The sequence below is a fragment of the Gnatocerus cornutus genome, chromosome 7, assembly GCF_029298725.1.
Source record: "Gnatocerus cornutus isolate USDA-ARS CGAHR chromosome 7, icGnaCorn1.1, whole genome shotgun sequence".
Lineage (NCBI taxonomy): Eukaryota > Metazoa > Arthropoda > Insecta > Coleoptera > Tenebrionidae > Gnatocerus > Gnatocerus cornutus.
In genome coordinates, this window is record NC_142239.1 from 13046878 (window position 1) to 13070215 (window position 23338).

General features: G+C 32.3%; 1 protein-coding gene across 9 annotated transcripts; it reads right to left on the reverse strand.

Moving 5' to 3' along the window:
• Nucleotides 1–1478: 1478 nt before the first annotated feature.
• Irk1 (Inwardly rectifying potassium channel 1) lies at nt 1479–21850 on the reverse strand. Of its 9 annotated transcripts, none has more exons than XM_088040650.1 (8): nt 21579–21850; nt 12553–12900; nt 4108–4125; nt 3248–3506; nt 2779–3198; nt 2540–2681; nt 2259–2486; nt 1479–2204 (listed from the first exon to the last, which is right to left on the reverse strand). In XM_088040650.1, the coding sequence occupies exons 2-8, from the start codon at nt 12792–12794 to the stop codon at nt 1993–1995; spliced, it is 1521 nt and encodes a 506-aa protein (XP_087896776.1). In that variant the 5' UTR covers nt 12795–12900; nt 21579–21850; the 3' UTR covers nt 1479–1992. The 9 variants fall into 9 exon arrangements, with proteins under 9 accessions (XP_087896776.1, XP_087896774.1, XP_087896773.1 ...); XM_088040648.1 differs by having other exon boundaries at nt 1479–2216; nt 2785–3198; nt 21579–21849; XM_088040647.1 differs by having other exon boundaries at nt 1479–2216; nt 21579–21848.
• Nucleotides 21851–23338: the final 1488 nt, after the last annotated feature.

Genomic DNA, 23338 nt, shown 5'->3' on the forward strand with positions numbered 1-23338 from the left:
AATACAAACAACGAATTTAAATCGGCCTTTGGATTAAATGAAAAAAAATCTAAACGAATAGTAAATCTAAAAAGGGGAGATGGATGCAAAAATATTGGGCCCTCAAGAAAAAAAATGACTGTTAATACCTTAAGAATTTTCTTTGTTTTAGTCATCAGATGTTTTTTAGTTCTATTTGAATTTTCACAATTCTTTAGATTCTCTTTACCTAATTTTACTTTGTTTTTTTTAATTTTCTTCGAATTTTTCTAAAATTCTCAATTTAAATCGATTGGATTTTCTAAACAATTCGTTTGAAATTAATTTTTTTTTAGATTCTTGTTAGATTATTTGTCGAGTGTCTAGATTTTATGGATTTAATAGATTCTCTTTGATTCCTCTTTTGATTAGATTGTCATAAGAGTATCTTATTAATTTTAGATGCTCTCTAGTCTGTCTGTATTCTAGTTTTCTTTTTTGATTTTCTTAAATTCTCAGCTCTGTTAAAGTTTTATAGACTGGGCATAAATTTTTGCTGATTTTTTTTCGTTAAATTTTTTTTGTATGATTGTCTTTAAAGTCTCTCGATTCTATTTAAAGTCACAGATTCTAATTTTCTAGATTTTAGATTACACTCTTTTTGAATTTTTTTTAGATCTCTTTAAATTCTATCTGATATTCCGTAGACTATCGAGATTTTTTTGGGATTTTTCCGGTTTTTAGTCTTGGATTCTCATCAATTAGTGATTCTTAGAAGTACATTTTAACAAATACAATTTTTCGAATTTCTTGGATTTACAGATTTTATTCATTACTCTCCTGAATTTAATCTATTGCTGTAATAGACACCTTATTTCAAAAAATTCATGACTTCTTCAAGGTCTTACAATTTATGTCTTAAAATTTCTGAATTCTCTTAAATTTTCTAGATTTATCGCCTTACAATTAATTATATTTTCTAAATTCTCTCGGTACATAGGTACATATTTTTTACTGTTCGATCTTCTTGAGTCTACTTAAATTTTTTCTTAGATTCTCTAAATTCTTTTTAGATTCTTTTTAGATTTTCTCTGAGCTGTTTTTTTACTTTCTTCTAATTATCAAAAAAAAATCTAATTTTCTTTAAATTTTTCTTGGCTTCTCTTTAAGAGACTTCGGGTGCTCCTAGATTTCCTTTGAATCCTGTTTGATCTTAAAATTTGTCTTTATTACGTTCTGCAAGTTCTCGTTAGATTTCCTTTAGATTCTTTCTAAATTCTCTACACTTTATTTCGACTTCATAGATTCTTCCTCTGTTGTCTTTATTTTTTGTAGATACTTTTTAGATTCTCTAGTTTTTGAAAGTGTAAAAAAGACTTAAATACCAGGAAAGATGTAACAAATTTGTAATAAATCAAAATTCTTAAACAGTACTATAAAAAATTGAAAATATAAAAGATAGAGAGCCTGAAAAAGATAAAAAAAAACAAAACCATAGAAATTAAAAAAAACTTCAAATAGAGATTTTAAAATAATTTATTGACTTTACATTTGTAGAAAAATTCCTTAAAGGATTGTATGGCACTGTCTATTTACATTTTAAACTTACCCTAAGTGTTAAAACCTAAACAGACAAGTAGGTACTACACTACATAAGTACTCTGTATAAAAATAAATAGAAAAGTTTGGTGAAGTAAAAGAAAGTCGTGAACACAAATGGACCAACTTATAAAAATTAAAAAAAAAAACTAGTTATAAAATTAAAAGCATGACAGGTGGCGACATCTATACCAAACACGAACTTACACAAACTAAGAAGCGAAAATCGGTAGTTTTACTTTACGTATCGTCATACATAACCGCTGGAAATTTTCGCACGACACGAGATCAAATCAAAATGAAGAAGTAACACTTGTTCTTGCTCCGCAACAAAATGCCTCTTCAAACGAGAACTTACAAATATCGTACCAGCGATATTCTACACTACTTATATACAAATAAGCGTATCATTGATAAATTAACTTAAAACTGGCGTTAGACCGGTACTGGTAAAGTTGCTTTCGGTATAGAGCCGTTCCTCAAAGGAGTCGTCTCTTTCGAGTCCTCCGGAGCGGTCACTGTCACTGGAATCGGACTCGTGGGAACTTTCATCACTATGTGCTCATCGATCGACAGGGAGTCCATGCTGCACAAGGTATCACTGGAATGGGTTCGCATGGATGGAAACAGACCGGTTCTCAAATGATCTGAAAGCAAACCTGAGAAAACAAGAGTGAAGTTGGGAGTTGGATGGTACTTACCCACGCATTCGTTGCTGGACATGGCGCGGTACTCGTCCAGCTGCTTTGCGCTACAGAGAGGAGTGTCCACTTCGATAGTGTTGTTGAAGAGGGCATAGTCAACTTCGTACTCGCCGGACTCCTTCTTGAAAGTTATGAGCGACTGGAAGCGGTGGCCCCACAGGATTTCTGAAGGGAGGTAGCTGGAGCGCGCTTGGGTGGTCATGCCCGTGGACTCTATCACACCCTCTGAAGAAGAAGAGGATTTAAGTTGTAGAAGAATGAGAGGTGTTACGACTTACCGAGAATAACAACAATTTCGAATCTTTCCCTCAAGAGATCAGTCGCCGACATGTTGTAAAGCGGCGAGTTTTTATCAATCTTATGCACAATCATCGTGGGCCAAATGAAGAAGATCTTGTCTTCTTCTCCATCGCCGCCAACCTAAAAATTGAGCGTGAGGATGTTTCTACAACTGGATACCCATAAACCAAAAAAGTCCAGAACCATCCAACTCAAAAAAAACGTCAATGATGCTTACCCATACCTTCAATTCCGTCTGGAAGAATGGTAGACTTTCTCCCTCTTTCGTTACTTTATGTTTGATGAGCTGTGCTCTCACATGTGCTTCTATAATATGACTCTTTCTCATATCCCCTACCCTTAACATTAAACACGGCACGCCATCCCTATGGCTGATGACCGCATTCCTCGAAAATAACAAAGTCTGCGTTCTTTTCTTCGGCCGCGAGAGTTTCGCGAACACCACCCCAACCATGAAAGCTTGGATCATAACACCCCCAATACTTTGTAGACACATGACGAAGATCGCTTCTGGACACTCTTCCGTGGTCGTCCGCCCTCCATATCCGATGGTATGTTGAGTTTCCACGCTAAAAAGGAAGCAAGAGGTGAAACCGACGATGTTGGTGATACAAGGAGTCCATGGTTCAGTCCCATTCTATAATCAACACCAATTAGCACAAGTTGAAGTCACCAACCAGACTCACAAGGTGCTCTTCGAGAAGATCTCCATGAGTATACGCAATTAACCACCAAACAACGGCGAACACCAACCAAGAACCGAGGAAATTTAACGCGAATACTAAAAGAGTCCAACGCCACTGAGCGTCGACTAACGTGGTAAAGATGTCTTGAAGATACTTGCGGCGGCGTTTGGCCACATTCGCTTGGACTACGTTGCAGTCGCCGTGTTTGAACACCACCCGTTTGCGGATGCGGCGGGCGTTGAAACGAGACTGCTTGTATCTGGAAGAAGAAGAAAGTGTCAAGTGCAGAAGCGACAGGGTGCTGTAAATTCAATCATGCAAAGTATACAGAGTGTTGAGTTTCACGTTGTGTGTCCCCATCGAAGGCCCACGATTTAGCATGTGAAACCGCCAACCTTCGGTCCACAATCACATCCTGCAACACTCTATTTATCTTCGTTTCAACGGAAACAAAGCAATCATCCCACGTGTCATCAATTAGGTAATTATCGACCGCGACCATGATTCAGTCGCTGACAATAAGAGCCTCATTAATATTCAACGGTGCAGTTTCGAGTACGACAAAGTTGCGTCACTGTTCTACCGTTGAAATCTCCAAACGAGTTTTTGAATGAGTCGCAGGAGAGCACCTGGAAGTCCACGTGTGCGAATATGCGATGTTGATTTGGTCCGTTGAATAGCGAAGAGGAACAAAGCAATTTGAGAAGTTTGGCATTTTAACAAAAATAATAAACGGTTGGACGTGGGAATTTCCGAGAAGTGGACAATGTGCAATTTGTATTGTTCGCTTCGAATGTGATAGAAGTTGCGTGAGTGAAGTGCAAAACTACCCCGAAAGCAGGAATTTACTTTCGACTTACCCTTTACCGGAGCGTTTGCTAGAACAAATTTTAGATTTCATTAAAAATTCGGTTCGGAAAGTCATTTTTCATGGAAATTTCCGTTAGCGCTGGCGAGAGCAAAGTTCGCTTAAATCATTTATCCATGAATAAGAAATGTAGAAACAAGAATTTGCGTAATATTAATTATTAATGTTTGTTCACTTAGCGAGATTACCAATCAGGTCATGTAGAATGAAAGTCGAAGAGGAAATCTACGAGAAGTGGAAATAATTGAGTTAATAGTTCCGGTTGTTACAAAGAAATATTAGTCATAATCAATTTAATTAATATTTGTCACTGCTGATAAGATGTGAGATAGGTGGGTGTGGTAATATTAAATTACTAGCACTGTTATGATAAGCAATAAATTAATTCAGTCGGATTTATTGAGAGCAAAAAACTGCTCGTATTTCTAAATTAAATGTCTATTAAGAACATGAGGTGTTAGAAATATCTCAATTTTCTAGTATATTAGGTCTTACAAAAAATTTTCAACAAATCCAGAGAATTAAAAAAAAATGCGATTTCTTTTAGTTTTCAAAAATTTTTCAATTTTTCAATTTTCGCGTTTTCTAATAAAATGTTTAATGTTTATACTAAAAGCATGCATTTTAGGAACTTTATTTTAGTAAAACCCAAGTGTTGAATTCCAGAAACGAAGAATTTTCAACATATCTACAGAATAAAAGAAGAACCTAATTTTTTAATTTGTTAAGATCAAAAAAATTACTCATATTTTCTAATAAAAATTCTAAGCTTTACTAAAAGCCAGAAATTTTAAAAATGTTTCTACTTTCTAGTAGATCTCGACTGTTTTAATGCCAGAAACACAGAAATTTCAAAATAATCACAGAATTTAAAAAGTAGCGATTTTTTTAATTTGCCAAGATCAAAAAATTTATCGTATTTTCTAATAAAATTTCTAATCTCTACTAAAGGTGTGGATTTTATGAAATATCTCTATTTTTTGGTAAATCCCGACTGTTTAAACCGAGAAACGAAGAATTTTCAACATATCCACAGATTTAAAGAAAAAGCGAATTTTTTTATTTGTTGAGGTCACCAAAAATCGCTTGTAGTTACTAATAAAATTTTTAATGTGTACTAAAAGCCAGAAATTTTCGAAATATTTCAATTTTCTAGTAGATCTCAACTCTTTTCATGCGAAAAACGAAGAAATTTTATAATATTCACAGAATTAAAAAAGAAGCGAATTTTTTAACTTGCTATATCAAAAAAATTGCTCGTATTTTCTAATAAAATTTTGAATGTGTATTAAAAGATCGATCCCGCGAAAAACGAAAAAATATACACTGAATTAAAGAAGAAACGATTTTTTTAATTTACCAAGATCAAAAATTTGAAGGATTCTAAAAATCAAAAGCAATTTGAAAACTCCCAGAAATGGAAAATTAAAAATCTGAAACTTATTCTTGAAGTGAACAATTAAAAAAAAAGAATTTGATAAATCTGAAAGTGACCGATGTTTATAACTCTGCTTTAATTTTGCAGCTTTAGATTGCCAAACACGAATAAAAAACATTGAAAATCCAATTTTATAATTGTTATTTTTAAATCTGTTAACAACGACAGTAACACCCAATCCTGTATAAACAGTGTCTCAAAAAAACTATAAACACTTCCAAAAAAATTTACAAGTTTCACTTTTATTTCAGTTTAATCTTCACGACAAATGAGGATACAGCATGATTTGTGTAAACGCTCTCATTTACATAATAAATCAAACAAGTCAAAAAGTAATAAAAACACAAAAACGTTGCCAACTTCATTCTGTTTGTGTTGGAGATACCGAGAACAAAACGTAGTAAATCGAAGAAAATATTTATTATAAACTTTGATAACAACTCGTGTTGGCAAGATTTTTGTTGTAAAAACATGACGAAGCATGGGCGGTTCGTGGAACAATCTTGTAGAAAAAAAAATTCCACCGAAATCGCATGATCAATCGTTGACCTCTGTCTGGAATCGCAAGTCTAATGATAGGTTCATCCTCAAGACTTGACTGGAGGAAGGAAAAAACCGAACGCAAGGTAAACCACTCGAGGTTCATTTATCAAAGTCTAAATCCCAATTTGAAGGTGAAATTAACACAATTATTATGGCAGTATTAAGAGATTATCTGGATTTATCGCAGCTAACGTTATTTCAGCTGACTCAATGATTTAATTGTTGGTGTCTACATCTACGTCATTTGTTGAACTTGTTAATAAGAAACAATTCTCGCAGCTCTGCGAAGTTGGAAACAGAAAATTTGTTCAATGCAGGATGAGCATGTGACGTCTTCAGAGTCAAGACAGAAAGATAAGACACGTCCCCATTGTTCTATTGTTTTAAATTGCAAATCTCTTGGGATGTCAAGTTCCCAGTAAAAATTTCAACCCAAATTTTATAAGAATTTTTTTATAAATCCAAATTAATTGTTAGTAATAAAAGGTGAGTATTAACCTGTGCCAGGCATGCAACCAAGCCTCCTCCCCGGAAGTGGATGCCTTGAGCGCCATCATGGAAACCTGTGACAGGCACCTTTTTAATCCCGCCATGCTCCCCATGATGGCTCCAACGAAAGAAATGATCACAAACTCGTTTAATTTCGCACAAACACAAGTTTCAATCAATTTAATACCAACATTAGATTAACTTTATTGGATCGGAGCACCACCAATTTATTAACACAAACACCACTCTTGATTAGATAAAAACTGTCTTTAGATGGATTATTTATTGACGATATTGAAATCATATTATCACAAGGTGTTGCCAGTTTTACTGAAAACGAGAGGATTTCGAAATTGATTGAAAGGGATTATTTTATTAGCTGATAGAGTGGTTGAGAGGAAATGCGATGATGCATCTGAACAATTTTTTCTTGGGATTTGTAGAGTCGTGGGGGCTATTTTCGGGTGAGGAGTGTAGCTTTTTTCTCTTGAGAATAATACATCAGTGGGCTAAATTAAACTGAAATGGAATTTGATAGTTCGAGAGGTCTTCTTAAATTAGTGTTCTAAAAGAGATGCTATAGCTAACAGGAAGTGTTTAGAACATAGCTTGGTTGCGAGATATTCTATATGTTAAAATTTCTGTGCTCTTGGGTTCGATTCTTGTAAAAAAACTAAATGAAAAAAATAGCAAAAAATTGCTCGTATTCTTTGAAAAAAATTTCCAATGTCTACTAAAAACGTGGAATTCAGAAAATTTCTCTATTTTCTAGTAAATCTCGACCGTTTTGAACAAGAAACATAGAATCTTTAAAATATCCACAGAATTAAAAAATATGGATTTTTTTTAATTTATTAGATCAAAATTTTACTCGTATGTTCTAATAAAATTTCTAATGTTTACTAAAAGCGTAAATTTTAGAAAATATTTTTATTTTCAAGTAAAACCCGACTGTTTCAAACCGACAAACAACAAAATTTTTAAAACATCCATAAAATTAAAAACGAAACAATTTTTTTAATTTGTGAAGATAAAAAAATTGGTCGTATTTTCTGATAAAATTTGTAATGTCTACTAAAAACGTAGATTTTAGTAAATATATGTATTTTCCAGTCAATTCCAATTGTTTTAAACGCAAAGAAACGACAAATTTTCAAAATTTCCACAAAATTAAAAACGAAACAATTTTTTTAATTGGTAAAAGTTAAAAAAAAATGATCGCAGTTTCTGATAAAATTTGTAATGTCTACTAAACGCGTGGATTTTATGAACTGTCTCCATTTTGTGATTAAGCCCAACTGTTTAAACTGCGAAACAAAGAAATTTCAAAATATCTACAGAATTAAAAATTAATTTTTTTAATTTGTCTTAGAAACTAAAATTTGGAAGAGCAACCTCTCAATGAATCTAAAAAAAGAAAAAAAACCGTGAGAATGGAAAAATCTAGATCTAGGACGTGAAAATTAGAAACCACTGGCGAGAAAAACATAAAAGAGCACATTTTCCAAATAAAATTTGCGAATTAAATTGAACGTATTCTTCCTCGGATTAATAAGCAACGACAGGATGTTGTTTACGAATTCATTGCTTATGAAAATTAATCACACAACTATTTATGTTTATAGAGCTCGAACTGAAAACTTTCCGATTTTCTAAAGATAGAATTAATGTTCATAATAATACGAGAAAAGTTATTGGTAAAATTGATTAATGAAAATTCTCAAGTACATGTCGGAAATAAATAAAAAAATGTTTTCACCTTGACAACTAAGCCCATGTATTTTTATAAACCGGGTAAAAATCAAGCAAGCCATGACTACAATAAGACATGTTCTCAGTTGTCGTATTTTCAATTTTTTTCAGGGCTACCAACCTATGGAACAAAGTCATGGCCCGCCTAATTTTTCAAGACACGTGTATTTATGGTAAATTAAATTTAGTGTACACTAAAATAGCCTCGCTCTAAAATAAAATTGACGATATCAAACGAAATTGAAATTTTGTTCGTGTTTAGTTGGTAACTAGCAAGACCCAACTTTAACGGTAAAAATTATTCATTGAACCCACGCCATCTTCGATTTTTCTTTGTAGTACGTCTTCAAAACCAGTTATTTCCTCATTTCTTAATTGGTAAAGTTTAGTAGACTTAAGTCCCATTCGAAGCCAATAAAAATATCTGTCTCTAAAAAACTGCTGGCTATTCCCGGCTGTACGTACGCAAAAATAAACAAACCTTTGCCAAGTTCTTGCACTTGCGTTTGTTGTCAAACGTCTGGAAGGAAAGAAAATGTCTCGCACAATGAAACGCATTTCCCGATATCAGTCGGCCATCCAAAAGACAGACCTTTAAACCACATTTTCAGTGCTACTAAACGATGGAAAAGTTACTGCCTCCCTATTTTCTTAATTGATCATAAACCGAAATTAATATTCGCCGCCGAAAATTCTAGCACACAAGGTCGTTCGTGCAGAATCATTTTAATCGCACTTTTTTTAATTTAATTGCGTTGGAAATGCTGGAAATCGACGCAGAGGTGGTCACGTTATTTTTGAATAATTAAGAATGGAATTCTGCCAAAAGTACGAGGATGAAAAATCAGGAACGTGGCGATTGAGAAATGTCGTGTCGGCGCAATTAAAATTGCGGTAAAAAAAATTGCGCTGAATCGACGTCATTTTCCGAATCATCAGTTATGCCAACGGTTGAGTTATGAAAGCTGATAAGATTATTGACGAAATTCTGCGAATTTTAAAGCCGTCATGAGTATTTAACAGTGGGAAAGATCTCGGATTTTGAAAAATATGACGTGTGGAAGCAGAATTAGGTTCCCAAAATTAATTTAAAAAAACCGAAATTTTTAGAACAAAAAAAGAAAAATTTTTATTTTTAAGACCAAAGAACATTTTATATTACATTTCGTAGATTTGGTAGTTTTATAGTTGAAACAGTTAAATTTTAAGGTTTTACTGCTTCCGTCACCCACCAAATTACAAAATTTTAGAACAGCAAAGAAACTGAAAATCTAGGTAATATTCTTCATTTTTAATTCGAATAAAAATGTCAAATACTTTTTCAGTATGAACCAAAAATTCCAACCATTTTTTCATAATTTTGATAATTCTCAACTAAAACTAGCAAATTGAGAGGACATATGTACTACTTTTAATCCGTGACCAATTTTAAAGCCAAAAAAAAACATTTTTTTAAGGAAATGCTATTTTTGGCCCTATTATTATTATTTATTGAAGACTACAAAAAACGAATTAATTACCTGAGATTGAAAATTAACTAAATCTAAACATTTTCAAATGAGAAAAAGCAAAATAAGGTCTATAAGAAATCAATCAGAATCAGAAAAATAAAAGAACTGAAAATTTGGTAAAATCTGTTGATAAAAAAAAGTTTTTGGACATTGAAAATATTTCTTAAAAACGTCTCTCTTTTGATCGGTTAGCTCTAATAATTCCATCACCACAAGCATAAATGTCCAACTGATTAAAGAGCAAAGTTTACGAGTTCAATAAAACTACAAACCATAAACCGAAGCCTTCTACAATTTATCAATTCTTCTAAAAGCTCATTAAAGATCGCCACCATCTCCCACACTCTTCAGGAAGCTTGTGATCGACACTTCCTCATATTTAAAGTAAAAACGTCTCAAACTATGCAAAGTAGATCGACATTTAACAACATACCGGCCAAGTCCCGTCTATTAAAAACTTCGCAGTAAACAGTCATTAAAAATAAATGAAAAAACACAACCCTAAAAAATCGAGGCTAATGACGAAAAAGTGGCCCCCGACTCTTGCACCGCATTTCCATAAAAGTCGACATTCATACTAACAGCACCGATTATGGAAACCAGTTGCATCATCGCTTTCTTTTCAATGAAGAACAATTAGTGTAAACAAACCGATTTGGTCGGGCGATTTTTAGTAAAAAACACCGACACTTCACCAACACAGTCAAACCGCACTGAAATCTCGCCATGCTTATCACAAAAACGAAATAAATGCAAGAACAATTCTGCCAACCTCTACTCACAGCCAAACCAAACTAAAAGTATTTGACGACACAATTCGGGCACGACAGAATTTGGCTCAGTTTGCAAATTCTATTTTAATTATGATCGGCAACACGTCGATGGCCCTGGATTTTTCAAAATTGTTTCTTCATTTCGGAAAGATTCTTGCGAAATATGGAGCTGTTTTTGTGGTTGTGAAGTGAACACCCACCGAGTTTATTTTTATCGTGATTTGGATTTTTAGATTCGGACAGCTGGTGAGAGGAAGTTGGTGATACAGTAATGTGAGAGTTCAGTGTCAAGATAAAGGCAAAGCGGATTAAAAGTCGATGAGAGATTTGTTTAGATGTTGCGAAATCGAGTTGTAGCTATTTATCAAATGACGACAGAGATTCCTGCCGTTTGCTGCTAAAAAAAACTCGGATGTGTTAATTTGGTGAGATGCGACTTTAAGTGCATTTTATACGCTGCTACTGCTGAAAGGTGAAGAGCAAAATTGATACTTTGGAAACTATTTACTGTATTATAATTTTTTACGCCAAATTAAATAATTTTAGATTCAAAAATAAAATTCTTCTCTATCCGTTTCTGTAATTCTGCTAATTCTAACGCTAAAACAGCCAAATTTTGAGATTTCATTACTTCCAATATGTTTATTAAGTGGGCAAAATTATAAAATTGTAGAACAATAAACTCAAATTTTAGAATTTTTCGTTCTATGAATTCTCATTTTCTATTAAATTTCATAACTTCTGTAATTGTATCGCTAAAACAACCAAATTTGAAGTAAATGCTACTTTCGATGCGTTAATTAATCAGTCCAAATTAGAAAAGTTTAGACCAAAAAACACAACTTTTAGAAATTTTTGGTGTAAAAACGAATCAAAAATTGCCCTCATTTTTATTACATTCTATAACTGCGGTAATTTTATCGTTAAAACTGTGAACGCTGGAGAAGACACTTTAAACAAGCCAAATTATAACATTTTAAACCAAGATTTTTTTTGGGCTTTTTCGAGTCAAAAATTGCATCCCTTGTTACTAAATTGACACTTCAAGAGTTTTAACAGTAAATAAAATTTGAATTAAATTTGGTGGAGCTATATACTACCTTTAACTCGTTTATAAACTTAACCAAATTAGAAAAAATTAAATTAAAAAATAGTATTTTTAGAAATTTTTAGAAAACTTCTTCATTCGTATCGCTAATATAACGAAATTTGATGGAGAAAGAAATATTTTTTTTGCAGTTTACGGGACAAAAATTGCATCATTTTGTATTAAATTCCGTAACTTTCGCAATTTCATCCCTAAAAGAATGAAATTTGGGAAGGTTACTACTCTAGACACGTTTCTTCAATTTTATACCAAGAATTTTGATTTTTAGAGTCGTCATGATTTTCCATTAATTTGGAGGAGAAACTACTTTTAACACGTTTAGAAACTACACGAAATTTGCGTTAAATTTCCATTTTTCAACGGTAACAAAACTAAAATATTTTCCACTTCCATTCTCCCCTTAGTTAATCGAATTACACCATTAAAGACGTTAAATTCGCTCTAACCGAATTTCCACTTTTGTACGTAGCAACCCACTTCAATTTAAATTTATTATCTACCAACTGCAATGACACGCTGACCTCCACGTGACAAACCAACACGAATTTCTTATAAAACATCACCCAAGGTACCCACGATCGCCGTAAATAACTGCCAGTCACAAATTTTCCCAATTTATCATATTGTATTCAAATTAGTTCCACTTAAAATTATCGCTTACCGAATTATTAAAAAAGCACCACCGATAGCCATTCCGCGCAAATACGGCCCTGTCTTTACGAGTGGCACAAATCCAATTGTCCGTTTTACAAACATTTAGTACAAAAAGTAGAGCAATTCGGTTTGGAGATGATCCAAAGAGAATGGTAATTAGGCCAGTTACCTGCTGAAAACGTGTCCATTAGGCGCATCCTTGGAGCCGTTTCCGATGGATAAACGGATCCTGTTGAACGACCCCAGTAGACTCCCTTCGGATTTTCTCCTGCTTTCGATGACGGGCAAGGGGAGTTGTGCCGGGACCACAGTCGGGACTTTGGAATTTTGCAAAAGCTTCTCCAGTTGTTCACATTTATGTTCATTGTCTACTTTAACTTCGTCGAGCATTACTTTGTTATTGTTCGTCATTGCTTGTTGGCGGTCATTGTGGGAGGAAAATACTGGCTTGAATATCACTAAATAATATCTAATATCACACTTTGTTTGGTTTCAGGAACATTTTCACGATTTGTACCTGAAAAAAAAAAGATGTGTCATTAGGAATGTCGCAGGTTCATTGCAACGAGCATAAAGACGTGAGCAAATATGAAATTAAATTCCACTTTGTAGTTATTTGTTGACTTTTGCAGGTGACAACGACCGAAGCTACGAAAAATGACACAAATTGCCAATTTCACTCGGCTAAAAATAACTGCGCATTGAAAACCCATCCGTTTGATGGTTCCATTACATGAAAATGAAGGCTAATTCTACAGAAAAAAGTTTATTTAAGTAATGCACTAAATCTAGGCTAAGAGAACATAAACATTAAAGAGTATTATGATGTTTAAATCACTTCTTTTCGTTAGGTTTTACATGAATTATACAATTTTTACTGTTCTCTGTTCTATTTTTTCCTGCTAAATTATGTGGCACATTAATTTTCCACTACAGCTGACTTTTATGAATTGGATCGCAAATATAAAACATTGTTCGTTGCCCTCAATTGAAAAATACTCAACCGCAGAGGAAATAAACCTGAATTTTTATCATTTTATTAGATGAAACGACAAGTGATGAGTGTTAAAAGTTTTTCTTTAATTTTATTCCGTAATTCTGATAGTTTTTAGTTTTTAATTTAGAATTTAGAATCATTTGAAAATGGACTCAAATTTCCAAATTTTCTGTCCGTTTCTCTAATTTTCTTAGTATTAACGCTAAGACGATCAAATTTTGGGATTTTATTACTTTCGATATGTTTAATAAATGTGCCAAATTACAAAATTGTAGAGTAAAAAATGAAAATTTTAGAATTTTTCGTTTTGAGGACGAACTCAAATTTCGAATTTTTTTATCCGTTTCCTTAATTTTGTTAGTATTAACCCTAAGACAATCAAATTTTGAGATTTTATTACTTCTGATATGGTTATTAAGTGTGCTACATTACAAAATTATAGAGCAAGAAATGGATAATTTCAGAATTTTTCGCTTTGAAGACAAACTCAAATTTCTAAATTTTCTGTCCGTTACCCTTATTTTGTTAATGTGAACGGTAAGACAATCAAATTTTGGAATTTCATTACTTCTGATATGTTTATTAAGTGTGCTAACTTACAAAATTTTAGTGCAAAAAATAAGAACTTTAGAATTTTTTGTTTTGAGAACGATCTCAAATTTCCAAATTTTTTATTAGTTTTCAAAATTTTGACAATTCTAACGCTAAAACAATAAAATTTTGAGTTAACATTTCTTCTGAGACGTCCATTAAGGTCGCCAGATTATAAAATTGTTGAATACTAAAAATAATACTAAAAAAAATGTAATTTTCTAATAAGAACACAAATTTCGTACGGAAATAAAAATACCTCGCCGTTCGATGCACTTAAAAAAACAGACCACAGAGATACATAACTCTACATAATTAAAAACTTTACCTATCAGCAAACAAAAAAACAGACCGTGAAACGTAATGTCTACAAACTCCATAATTGTAAACATTACGTCACTGTAAAAAACCATAAGCTTTGTCATTTGATAACCAAAAAAGTGGGACTTCCTTCAGGATGAATTTCAACCAATGATTATGCAGAATTTCTAGTTTCAACGTTAGGAAATCAATCATGGGATAATAATAATCTGTTATTAATGAAGAATTACTCATTTCTAAAGGGTAAAAAGTTTCGTAAGAACGAACAAAACATAAATAAGATTTTCATCATCAGGTACGATGGTACACTGTTTGGAGTAATAATTTCTAAATATTAATAAGAGATCCCAAACAGATAAAATTAGACGGAACACGTTGCAAATCGTTCCGAGAGTTTATTAATTAATATTTCCTGTATTTTCTTGTATTTAAACGAATCAAAGACTTTAAATTAAAGAAATTAAATTTTTTCTCGTGGCTCCTTTAATCAATATTTCATAAAATCATAAATAACTACTTAACCTTGTGGTATCAGATGAACTTTGCGGTCATTTGCAACACGTTTTCGCAACAGACCGGTTGTAATAGATAAGAGGACGGAACAAGATGAAAAAGCAGAAAATACCGTTTTGGAGATCAATTTTTCCAAAATTTCCTTTTGGCTATTTCCGTCACTTTATTATGTCAGTGATCTCCTCTCCTCTATTTTAAAATTTGTTCCAAACAAAATCAATCTGCATGTTTAGAAACATTTATGGAGCTTCCTGATTATTTAACACAAGGAAACTTCTATTTAGACATTAAAACGGAGAGCGATTTACTATTGTAATTATTCTGTTGCCAAGATCACTTAATTTTATAGTTTGTTCAATTTGTTACGCATGTTTTTGCATATTTACTTTCTGATCAAAGAAATTCGTCATCCGACAATTAATAATTTCAAAATTTCCACATCTAAGAGTCCAAGATTTTTTCAGTTTTTTATATGTCCAAATAAATCGAATGAAACTCTAAAATTTCAGAGCCCAAGCGTCATTCTCATAATTTTTTGTGCTAAGCACTTTCCACAACAACTCCATTTTAATTTTAATTATATTTCTGTTTTAATTGCATTGTCTGCAATGGCGTATAATTTTCCAATATTATTTCTGAGTCATTTAACTGTACGACAATATGTAATAATAATCATAATTTATAATAAATTGAGGCACGTGCATCACACAAATAAATTTACAAAAATGATGGGAAGATAGGAATATTCATGTTATTGAAACTGCTGATTCTAAAACAGGTTGGCGTATATTCCAGCAGGAGTTTGAAATTCTGGCACGAGCCGCGAAGTGGCCGAAGGAAAGAGTGCTTGAATAATTAGCACTTTCATTGTTAAACGATTCTTAGAGACTTGAATTGTTGAAGAATAAAGCTTGTTCTGTTGATTTTTAAACATGGAATAACATAATTCTAAGTTTATAACTTTTCCTTGAATAAAATGACGCGTTCCAAGCAACCATTTCTGTTGTCAAGTCAATTTGACACCAGTAGAAAGTCATCTGTGTTAACACGTGCTAATTACAACGAAAAAATGGTAATGTAAGAAGTAAATATCAAGTTACAAATTAACTCAACTTTCAGTGGCATCTTCATTTCTAAATCTTCGACCCGAAAACTTTCAAATCTGTGTTTTGGCAAAATCCACCGTATTTTTAACTGAACTTAACCGGAAACTGGGTCTGGGATACGTCGAGACGAGGTTTATTGAAATGACTTGAATTATACCCGCAATTAACAATCGTATAAATATACAGAGGGCAAATTTTAAAATTTAGGAGACAGCATTGACGAAAATCAGCTCCGTCCTTGCTGAAATCCCATTATTTTCACGAGTCTGATAAACTCGGAAAATTCCAATTGTGTTCGTTATTTATCTAGTTTTTTCAATAGAAAATTCCTGGAAACTCGAGCGTAATTAACTGTTTGCAGAACCTTGATTTTCTCGGTTTCACTGCTATTTTCATTTGAAGTTCTGCGTTTTTTCCTCAATTTGATAGCGGAATAAATTTGCATGAGTTTTTTAACAATTACTGGGTCGATGAGTTCAGTAACACGAACAGTGAAAGGATTGCGAATTGTCATAACGTTCGAATGATTTTCATTTAAATTGTTTTCGTAAACTTTAGTGGGAGCGACAAGTAGTTTTTAGGATTATTTAAATTATAAGCAAAGAGTGGGAAATTTGCAACAAGTTTTTAAAAATTATTCTTGAGCTCGTTTCAAATTCCTTCTATTGTATTCTATTCTTCATTATATTATTTCCATTATTAACTGTCGCAAATTTCAAAATTTTTTACCTAAAAAATGTTTGGAAATTTTTGTTTTTTAATTATCAAAATATGTTCATTATTTTCTTTTAAATTCTATAACTGCAGTTGTATAAGTGGAAAAGATATAACTTTTGGTGACGTTACTACTTTCGTCACGCTTATTAACTGTGGTAAATTAAAATTTAAGAACCCATAAAAAAACTTTGTACTTATTATTTTAATTAACAAAATTTACACCATTTCGTTTTAAATTCTGCATTTTCTGTAGTTTAAGTGGCAAACCATTGAAATTTAGAGACACTACTACTTAAAGTCCGTTGATTCACTGTGTTGAATTACAAAAATTTAGAACCAATAAAAAAATTTTTAGAATTGTTTTTAGAGCCGACTAAAAATTCAACTGTTCCTGTAACTCTGGTCATTTTAATTTTAATCCAACATCAATGAAATCTGCTGGGAAATATAAATTCTTTAAAAATATAATTCTTTAAAATTAAGTTAGAAACTTATTTTTTACTAGTTCCCTGTAGGTACCTGTACTGAATTTTAGAATTTCACACTAAAAAAAGAAAACGAAAATCGGAAGTTTAATTAAACTAAAAACGCAGTCTATTTGCATAACACAATTTTTCTGCTTATTAATTCTATTAATAAATACCAATATGACCTTTGCCAGACAACTGATAAGAGGGCAGTTCATTAATAACGAAGAAAAACAGAATGGAACCAACACTTGACCTCTGGAGATCTCCTCTGTTGTGGCATGCAAATCCGTTAAAACTGATCATACGAAAAGAAACATCAAACTTGTTTATTTTTTTTCACATTCGGTACTGACTGATCACCGAATGTCAATCATTTCGGAAACGCGATCGACAGGAATTCAAAACATTTACTGCAAAATTGATTTTGAACAGTTTGAGGAGAAATCGGCCAACGAAAGTGCTTATTTCGCTAGTGGATTTTTAACGACTGAAAAGTAATCTGTAATTTAATCTAGTCGGTTTTAGTTTTACACTTCGTTTGGCGTTATAAACAAAATCACACGTGCGAATTGCATTTATGTAAACGAGCGCAAAATAACAAAGTCTGATCACAATTTAATTTAATAATTTGAAAGTTGCAATTTCACAGAACGTGGCGGACTTCCTGGTACGAAATTACCGCTCTCGACCGGAAACAATCCGCGCAAAAATCTCATTAATGATCGCCCAAATTCTCCTTTCGTGCGGCCTAAAACTAGTTCAATGCACCCGCATCTGCAAGTGCAGTAATTACGCAAAGTTTCAGATTTAATCGGATCCCTTTGCCCTAGTTCGCCCTTGTAATACACAATTCATGTTGGCGTGACTAGGTCGTTGGCGCCACCGCTTACACGACATATTGCAGGTAGCATTCCTTGCAGAAGCAATTCTATAAATTATATGGGCACAGTGCCCATGCAGGTTAATGTAAAGCAGCGTAATAATCGATATCATGGAGACAGGTAACCTGAAAGGGGGCGCCGACAACCGTTAAAATCGTCCTGCAGGAACTGGTTTTTCCTGAATGACGGCAGGAAAAACGGACCCTTTCGGTGTAAATAATGACGTTGCGTTGTTAGACTTACAGTCAACCCTGACTGGATAATTATACAGGAAACAAGAAATGAAATAATTAACCATAAAAAACGTAATAACAGCTGTAAGTACAGAAGTCTCATTTTCTAGAGACGACGAAACTTTCATTCACAAACTGCAGAAATAAATACTGACCTTATCCCCTTTTTAATCTCAATGCTGCAAATTACGGTATTATTTTAATTAATTGTTGCATAATCGTAGTCGTTATAGCAATGCCAATCAATCGCGCATCTAAGACGTCTTTTATCTATCTTAACCTTCGTCTAAAGGTGTTGAATACGTGCTCCGAGAGCTGTTATTTATTACGTGAAGGATATCCGAGTCTCATAAGAACGAAAAGGTGAAATACAAAGTAGATTAGTTTCGCTGTGCCAAGAATGCGAATTGAATGAATTTCACCACGATTTGTCACCCAAATTGTGAATAATTAAATGCGATATTTCTTGTTTTGTTTAGTACCGACATTGACAATGACAGTGGTGTTTAGTAACAGGCTAAATGGGTTACGTTTACATTTCAGAGATTGCAAGGCCAAATACTAATTGATTGATTGATAAATGAGTTGATAGTTTTTACGCTATTTCCAGAAACAGAATTTATCTTCTTGAAAACATTACAATATGTTGAGGACTCCTGGAAGAACATTGACGTAAATGCAAAGTTGAAAGTCATACCTTAATTATTATTATTATTGTAAGTGCATGAGACAGAATCAGATTGTCGTAATTTGTTCAAAGGAACTCGTAAAGTGCGCTTAAAACCTCATTTTTTTTAGATACTTCACATCTGTTTCTAAAATCTAAGTTTTCAAGATCTCAGGATTTTTTAAAATTCCCACTTCGTCAAATCTGAATTAATTTTCTGGTTTTCAGATCGGCGCAATCAAGATCGGAAGTTGTTGCTCAGGATTTTCGCAAATTTTTAGATTCTAAAATTTTTAATCAACATCAGTGCTCATTTTCAGTACTTCTAGATGCTAAAATCTCCAATTTTTTCCATAAAATTCGTGCTAAATCAAATGCTCAGGTTTTGGATTTATGGATTTTTTAGGTCAATTTTGCAGTCTAAAATTCTCATACTTTTAGGTTTTCAGTGAGGCTCGTAATCTCACTTTTTTTAAACTTTCAGGTTCAGTTTTCAGATTTTCAAATGTATTTCTCGTGTTCCAAGCTAGCAAGTTTCTGTTCAAAAAATTGAAAATTTCGGAATCATAAAAAAATCTAGAAAATCTGGAGAATTCAGGAAAAAATTTAAAAACTTTTACAAAATATAAAATCTAAAATATCAAAGCGTATTGAAAATTTCGAGAATTTATATAATCCTTTTAGTTCGAAAAATTTGCAATATAAATATTTTCCAGAAAAAGATTTAGACCATCTAGAAAATCGAATTACTTCAAGGAATATTAAAATAACAAAATATTTAAAACATTCAAAAAATAAATAGAATATAAATAAAGAAAATAAATTTAGAAGATCTAGAACATGACAAAAATTCAAAAAACACGAAATAAATGTTCAAAACAGTCATAAGTCTAAGAAAATAAAATGATTCAAGTTGTGAAAAACGGTCTGAAAATTGTGCAAAAAATTGAAAAGTTCTAAGTAAATACCAAAATAAATTAGAAGATGACAAATTTTAAATCCCACAATAAATTCATATTTTATTCAATCTCTAGAAAAATTCAATAAAACTATAAGCCAGGAAAAAGATAAGAAACCTAAAAAACTGGGGATCCTAGGAAAACATAATCCTACTACATCCTAGGAAAATAAAGATAATAAAAAATATTCAAAGATTAGCAAGATACAAAAGCGATATAACAAAAAAAACAAAAAAACTGAATTTAGCAATCCTAAATATCCAAAAATTCCAAAAAAGTCCAAAAGTCTAAAAAATCTAAACAATTTAGAGACTTTAACGGATAGAAAATTTGGAATTCATACAAAGAAAAAAAATCTATAGAATTGCAAAAGTCAATGCAACGATTATAAAGATAATAAAAAATCCAAACGGTTAAGATAAAGTAAATAAACCACAACTAACAATAATAAATAATCCAAGAAAAAAAAAAGTGAACAATGTCCAATTTGTTGTTACGTAAATTTAATTAAATAATTATATCTTTTGATATTGTAGCAATAGAAAGCCAAAGAGTTTCTTTCTTAGAATTACTAAATCCTTCCCCGAGGTAAAATTTTGCATTTTTCTGCCATAAAATAACATTCCTAACTTTACCATTTCATCACCCAAAGTTCTTGAGAACATCTTTTCTTGAAAATATTTTATAACACCGTTTAAACATTTAGTTTAAATTTCCTGCAATATTATTGACTTTAACTTTACAACAATGGATATTCTAGTAAGAAGCACATTAACATACAAGGAAAGTTAGTAGAAGCCGAAGCATGTTAACCTTCTGAGAATGTTAATAGGCTGATTAAAGAATTAGAAAAAAAGTAGCGATGTAGTAAGAAGTGCAAGAAATGAAGAAGTTGACACTAATCACAAAGCCCTACAAATCCACTGAATTAAATAAAACGTTTGATAAGTTGATAACACACCGCGCTATTTCTGCTTATCACCTCTTATCACATGTCACGAGTCCAATTTCTTTCATTTGTAGGAAACTTTACAACGGTGTAACCCAATTTTCATCCTAAACAATCCGCTTTCTGTACTCACTTTTCTTAATTTTCCATCAAACTGACCTCGCTCTAATAAGTTGAAAAGTCCTCGAGGTTGAACCTTACGGTGCTATCAAAGAAGTCGCCACGAGCTACCTATTTAAACTCCGATATTTTTAGATTGAAACCTCGACATTTAGTTCTTCGGTTACCACGTGAGAAGGATGACTTGTTCTTCGAGAAAAAAAGGTAAATAAACAACGCAAAAGCTCTTTTAACAGTAGATTTTATTCAATAGCGGTGCCGAAGAACCTGTTAAATCCGGAAAGTAACGCTTCTCTAGCATTCCACAAGAGACACTCTTTCCGGAGTTTGCGAAAATGCGAGGGATTGGCACAGTTTTTAATCTCGATTTTTTATGATCGCAAATCCAAATTTAGCCTTACTACTATACTATAATAAAAGCTATTTATAGACGGTGCCTATAAATTTAATTTTCATTCATAAATTGGCAAAGTTGCTGTCGGACTTGAATGCGGAAAATTCATGAAAGTTCCAAGAAAAACTTTCGTCGGGGAAAACAGAAATGTCACTTAAAACGCGCTTTCATGAAAACTGCAAAATGTCATCAATTAAATCAGACGGTGGAATTAAATTAACGTGTAATTAAAAAATAATAATAATGTGGTTTTGTTGAAAATCGGCTCCGCTCTTACCAAAATTCAAAGGACGAAACTCCGTAATGTAGGGCCGAACTATCAACTCACTGGTACTTTTTCAAGTACTTAACACAAATCCATTGATTATAATAAATCATGTTGGCAATTATGCTCACTAACACTCAAAAGCAAGTGAAGTTTGGACGTACGCCAAAGAGCGCGAAAGCACGACGTGTCTGAGTCAGAACTGCTGAATATTTGCTAAGTATAGGAGCAGAAACGTGGTGACCACCTCTACAAGCCACCGGCTTTGCGGCATTACACGTGTGACGTCACGGACTACCATGGGTGAGAATGGTTCATCGTGGGAATTTGCAACGAATTTCTTGCGAAATGTGATTGGAAACAAATTTGTAGAATTCTACAGTCATCGTTGCGTAAGAATGAGTTGTTATTATCATTCTTCTGTCTATATTAATTTTGCTGCATCAGAGGTTTAATATTATTTGAATTGTGGGAGAATCAGCAGGAATTGAAAGTTTGTAGGCAACCAAGTATACTGCAGCAGGAGTTTTAGCGTTTTTTAATTGCTTTGCTTGCGTGTTTATGATATTGCATAAATTATAGTACCGCTGATTGCAATGCGGTACTATAATTTATGGGTCTGTTGAAAACAAGTTTTTATGTCTTTGGAGGTCTAAAAAATGGTAATAAAAACAACGTTTTTTTTTGTTATGCGATAATGGTTTGAAGTACCAATGGTCAAAACAATGCATAAATTAAAGAAGACACTGTAAAAAGTTAAAAAGTACGTATTTAATTGTCAAAATTAACACTCAAACAATAGTTATTTTTGCAACAAGCGCAAAATAATACTTTTTTTTGCACTAGGCTTTAGAACGAAGTTGGACAATACGTCTTATGCGTAACATCCATTTCGTACGAGTTGGAAACAATTTTTTTTCTACAATCGCAAGAAAATCTAGCAAAATTTAAAAATAAGTCAAAAAAATTTCTTTTTAATATTATTTTCTCTTGTTTTAAAAAATTCGAAAGTTTTGTTTCAATGCTTAAACAAACTAAAATGCAAAATGGGTTGTAGAAAGAATCGGGTTTAGAAATTAAGAAAAGAAAATTCAAATTCTTCACCTTACTGAAACAATTATGAATTTTTGGAACTTTGAAAATCGATGGATTAAAAAAAAATGATAAAGATTTTGTGTTGTAAATAATTTAACAAACGATGCAGAAAATAAAAAAAAAATAGCAAAATTAAATGTTTTGAGAAGAATTATTGTTTAGACCTTACAACATTTCAAAGAACTCACAAGTTAAAAGAATAGAAATAAGAGAGAATATAAGAGAAATTTAGAAAGTCTCAAAAATCTAAAAATTAAAAAATTCAAAATATTGGCAATTAAATTTTAAAAAAATCTTAAGAAAATACAAGATTTAATGTGTCAGTTACTCCAATATCTAGGTTATCTCGTAATTTGTCGTTATTTTATATTTTTTTCATTTTATTTAAAATGCTACAAGGTCTTAAAATCCTGCAATTAGATTCATTCAATCCAATTTTAAATTTTGAAAGATTTAACTAGAAATGACCGAATTCAAAAATTTTTAAAGTAAAGAAAAAATTTCCGACACTATATTAAAAGTTTTAATTCCGCTAATTTTTGCACTATCCCATCAGAATTAGGAAATGTTGCTATTTTTGACTTTCTTATTAACTCTGCCAAAGACCAAAATTATAGTGCTTACAAGAAGGACGGATTTTGCAAATTTTTATTAGTTTTAAAGTGAAAATTTCCAAG

What these genes read in the sequence shown, in the direction of transcription:
- Irk1 (XM_088040647.1), bottom strand. Translation starts at nt 12,794, where the DNA reads ATGACGAACAATAACAAAGTAATGCTCGACGAAGTTAAAGTAGACAAT. An exon ending in ATCTTCTCGAAGAGCACCTT is followed by an intron (nt 3,199 to 3,247) that starts GTGAGTCTGGTT and finishes TGTTGATTATAG; the next exon opens with AATGGGACTGAACCATGGAC. An exon ending in AGACGGAATTGAAGGTATGG is followed by an intron (nt 2,682 to 2,778) that starts GTAAGCATCATT and finishes CTCAATTTTTAG; the next exon opens with GTTGGCGGCGATGGAGAAGA.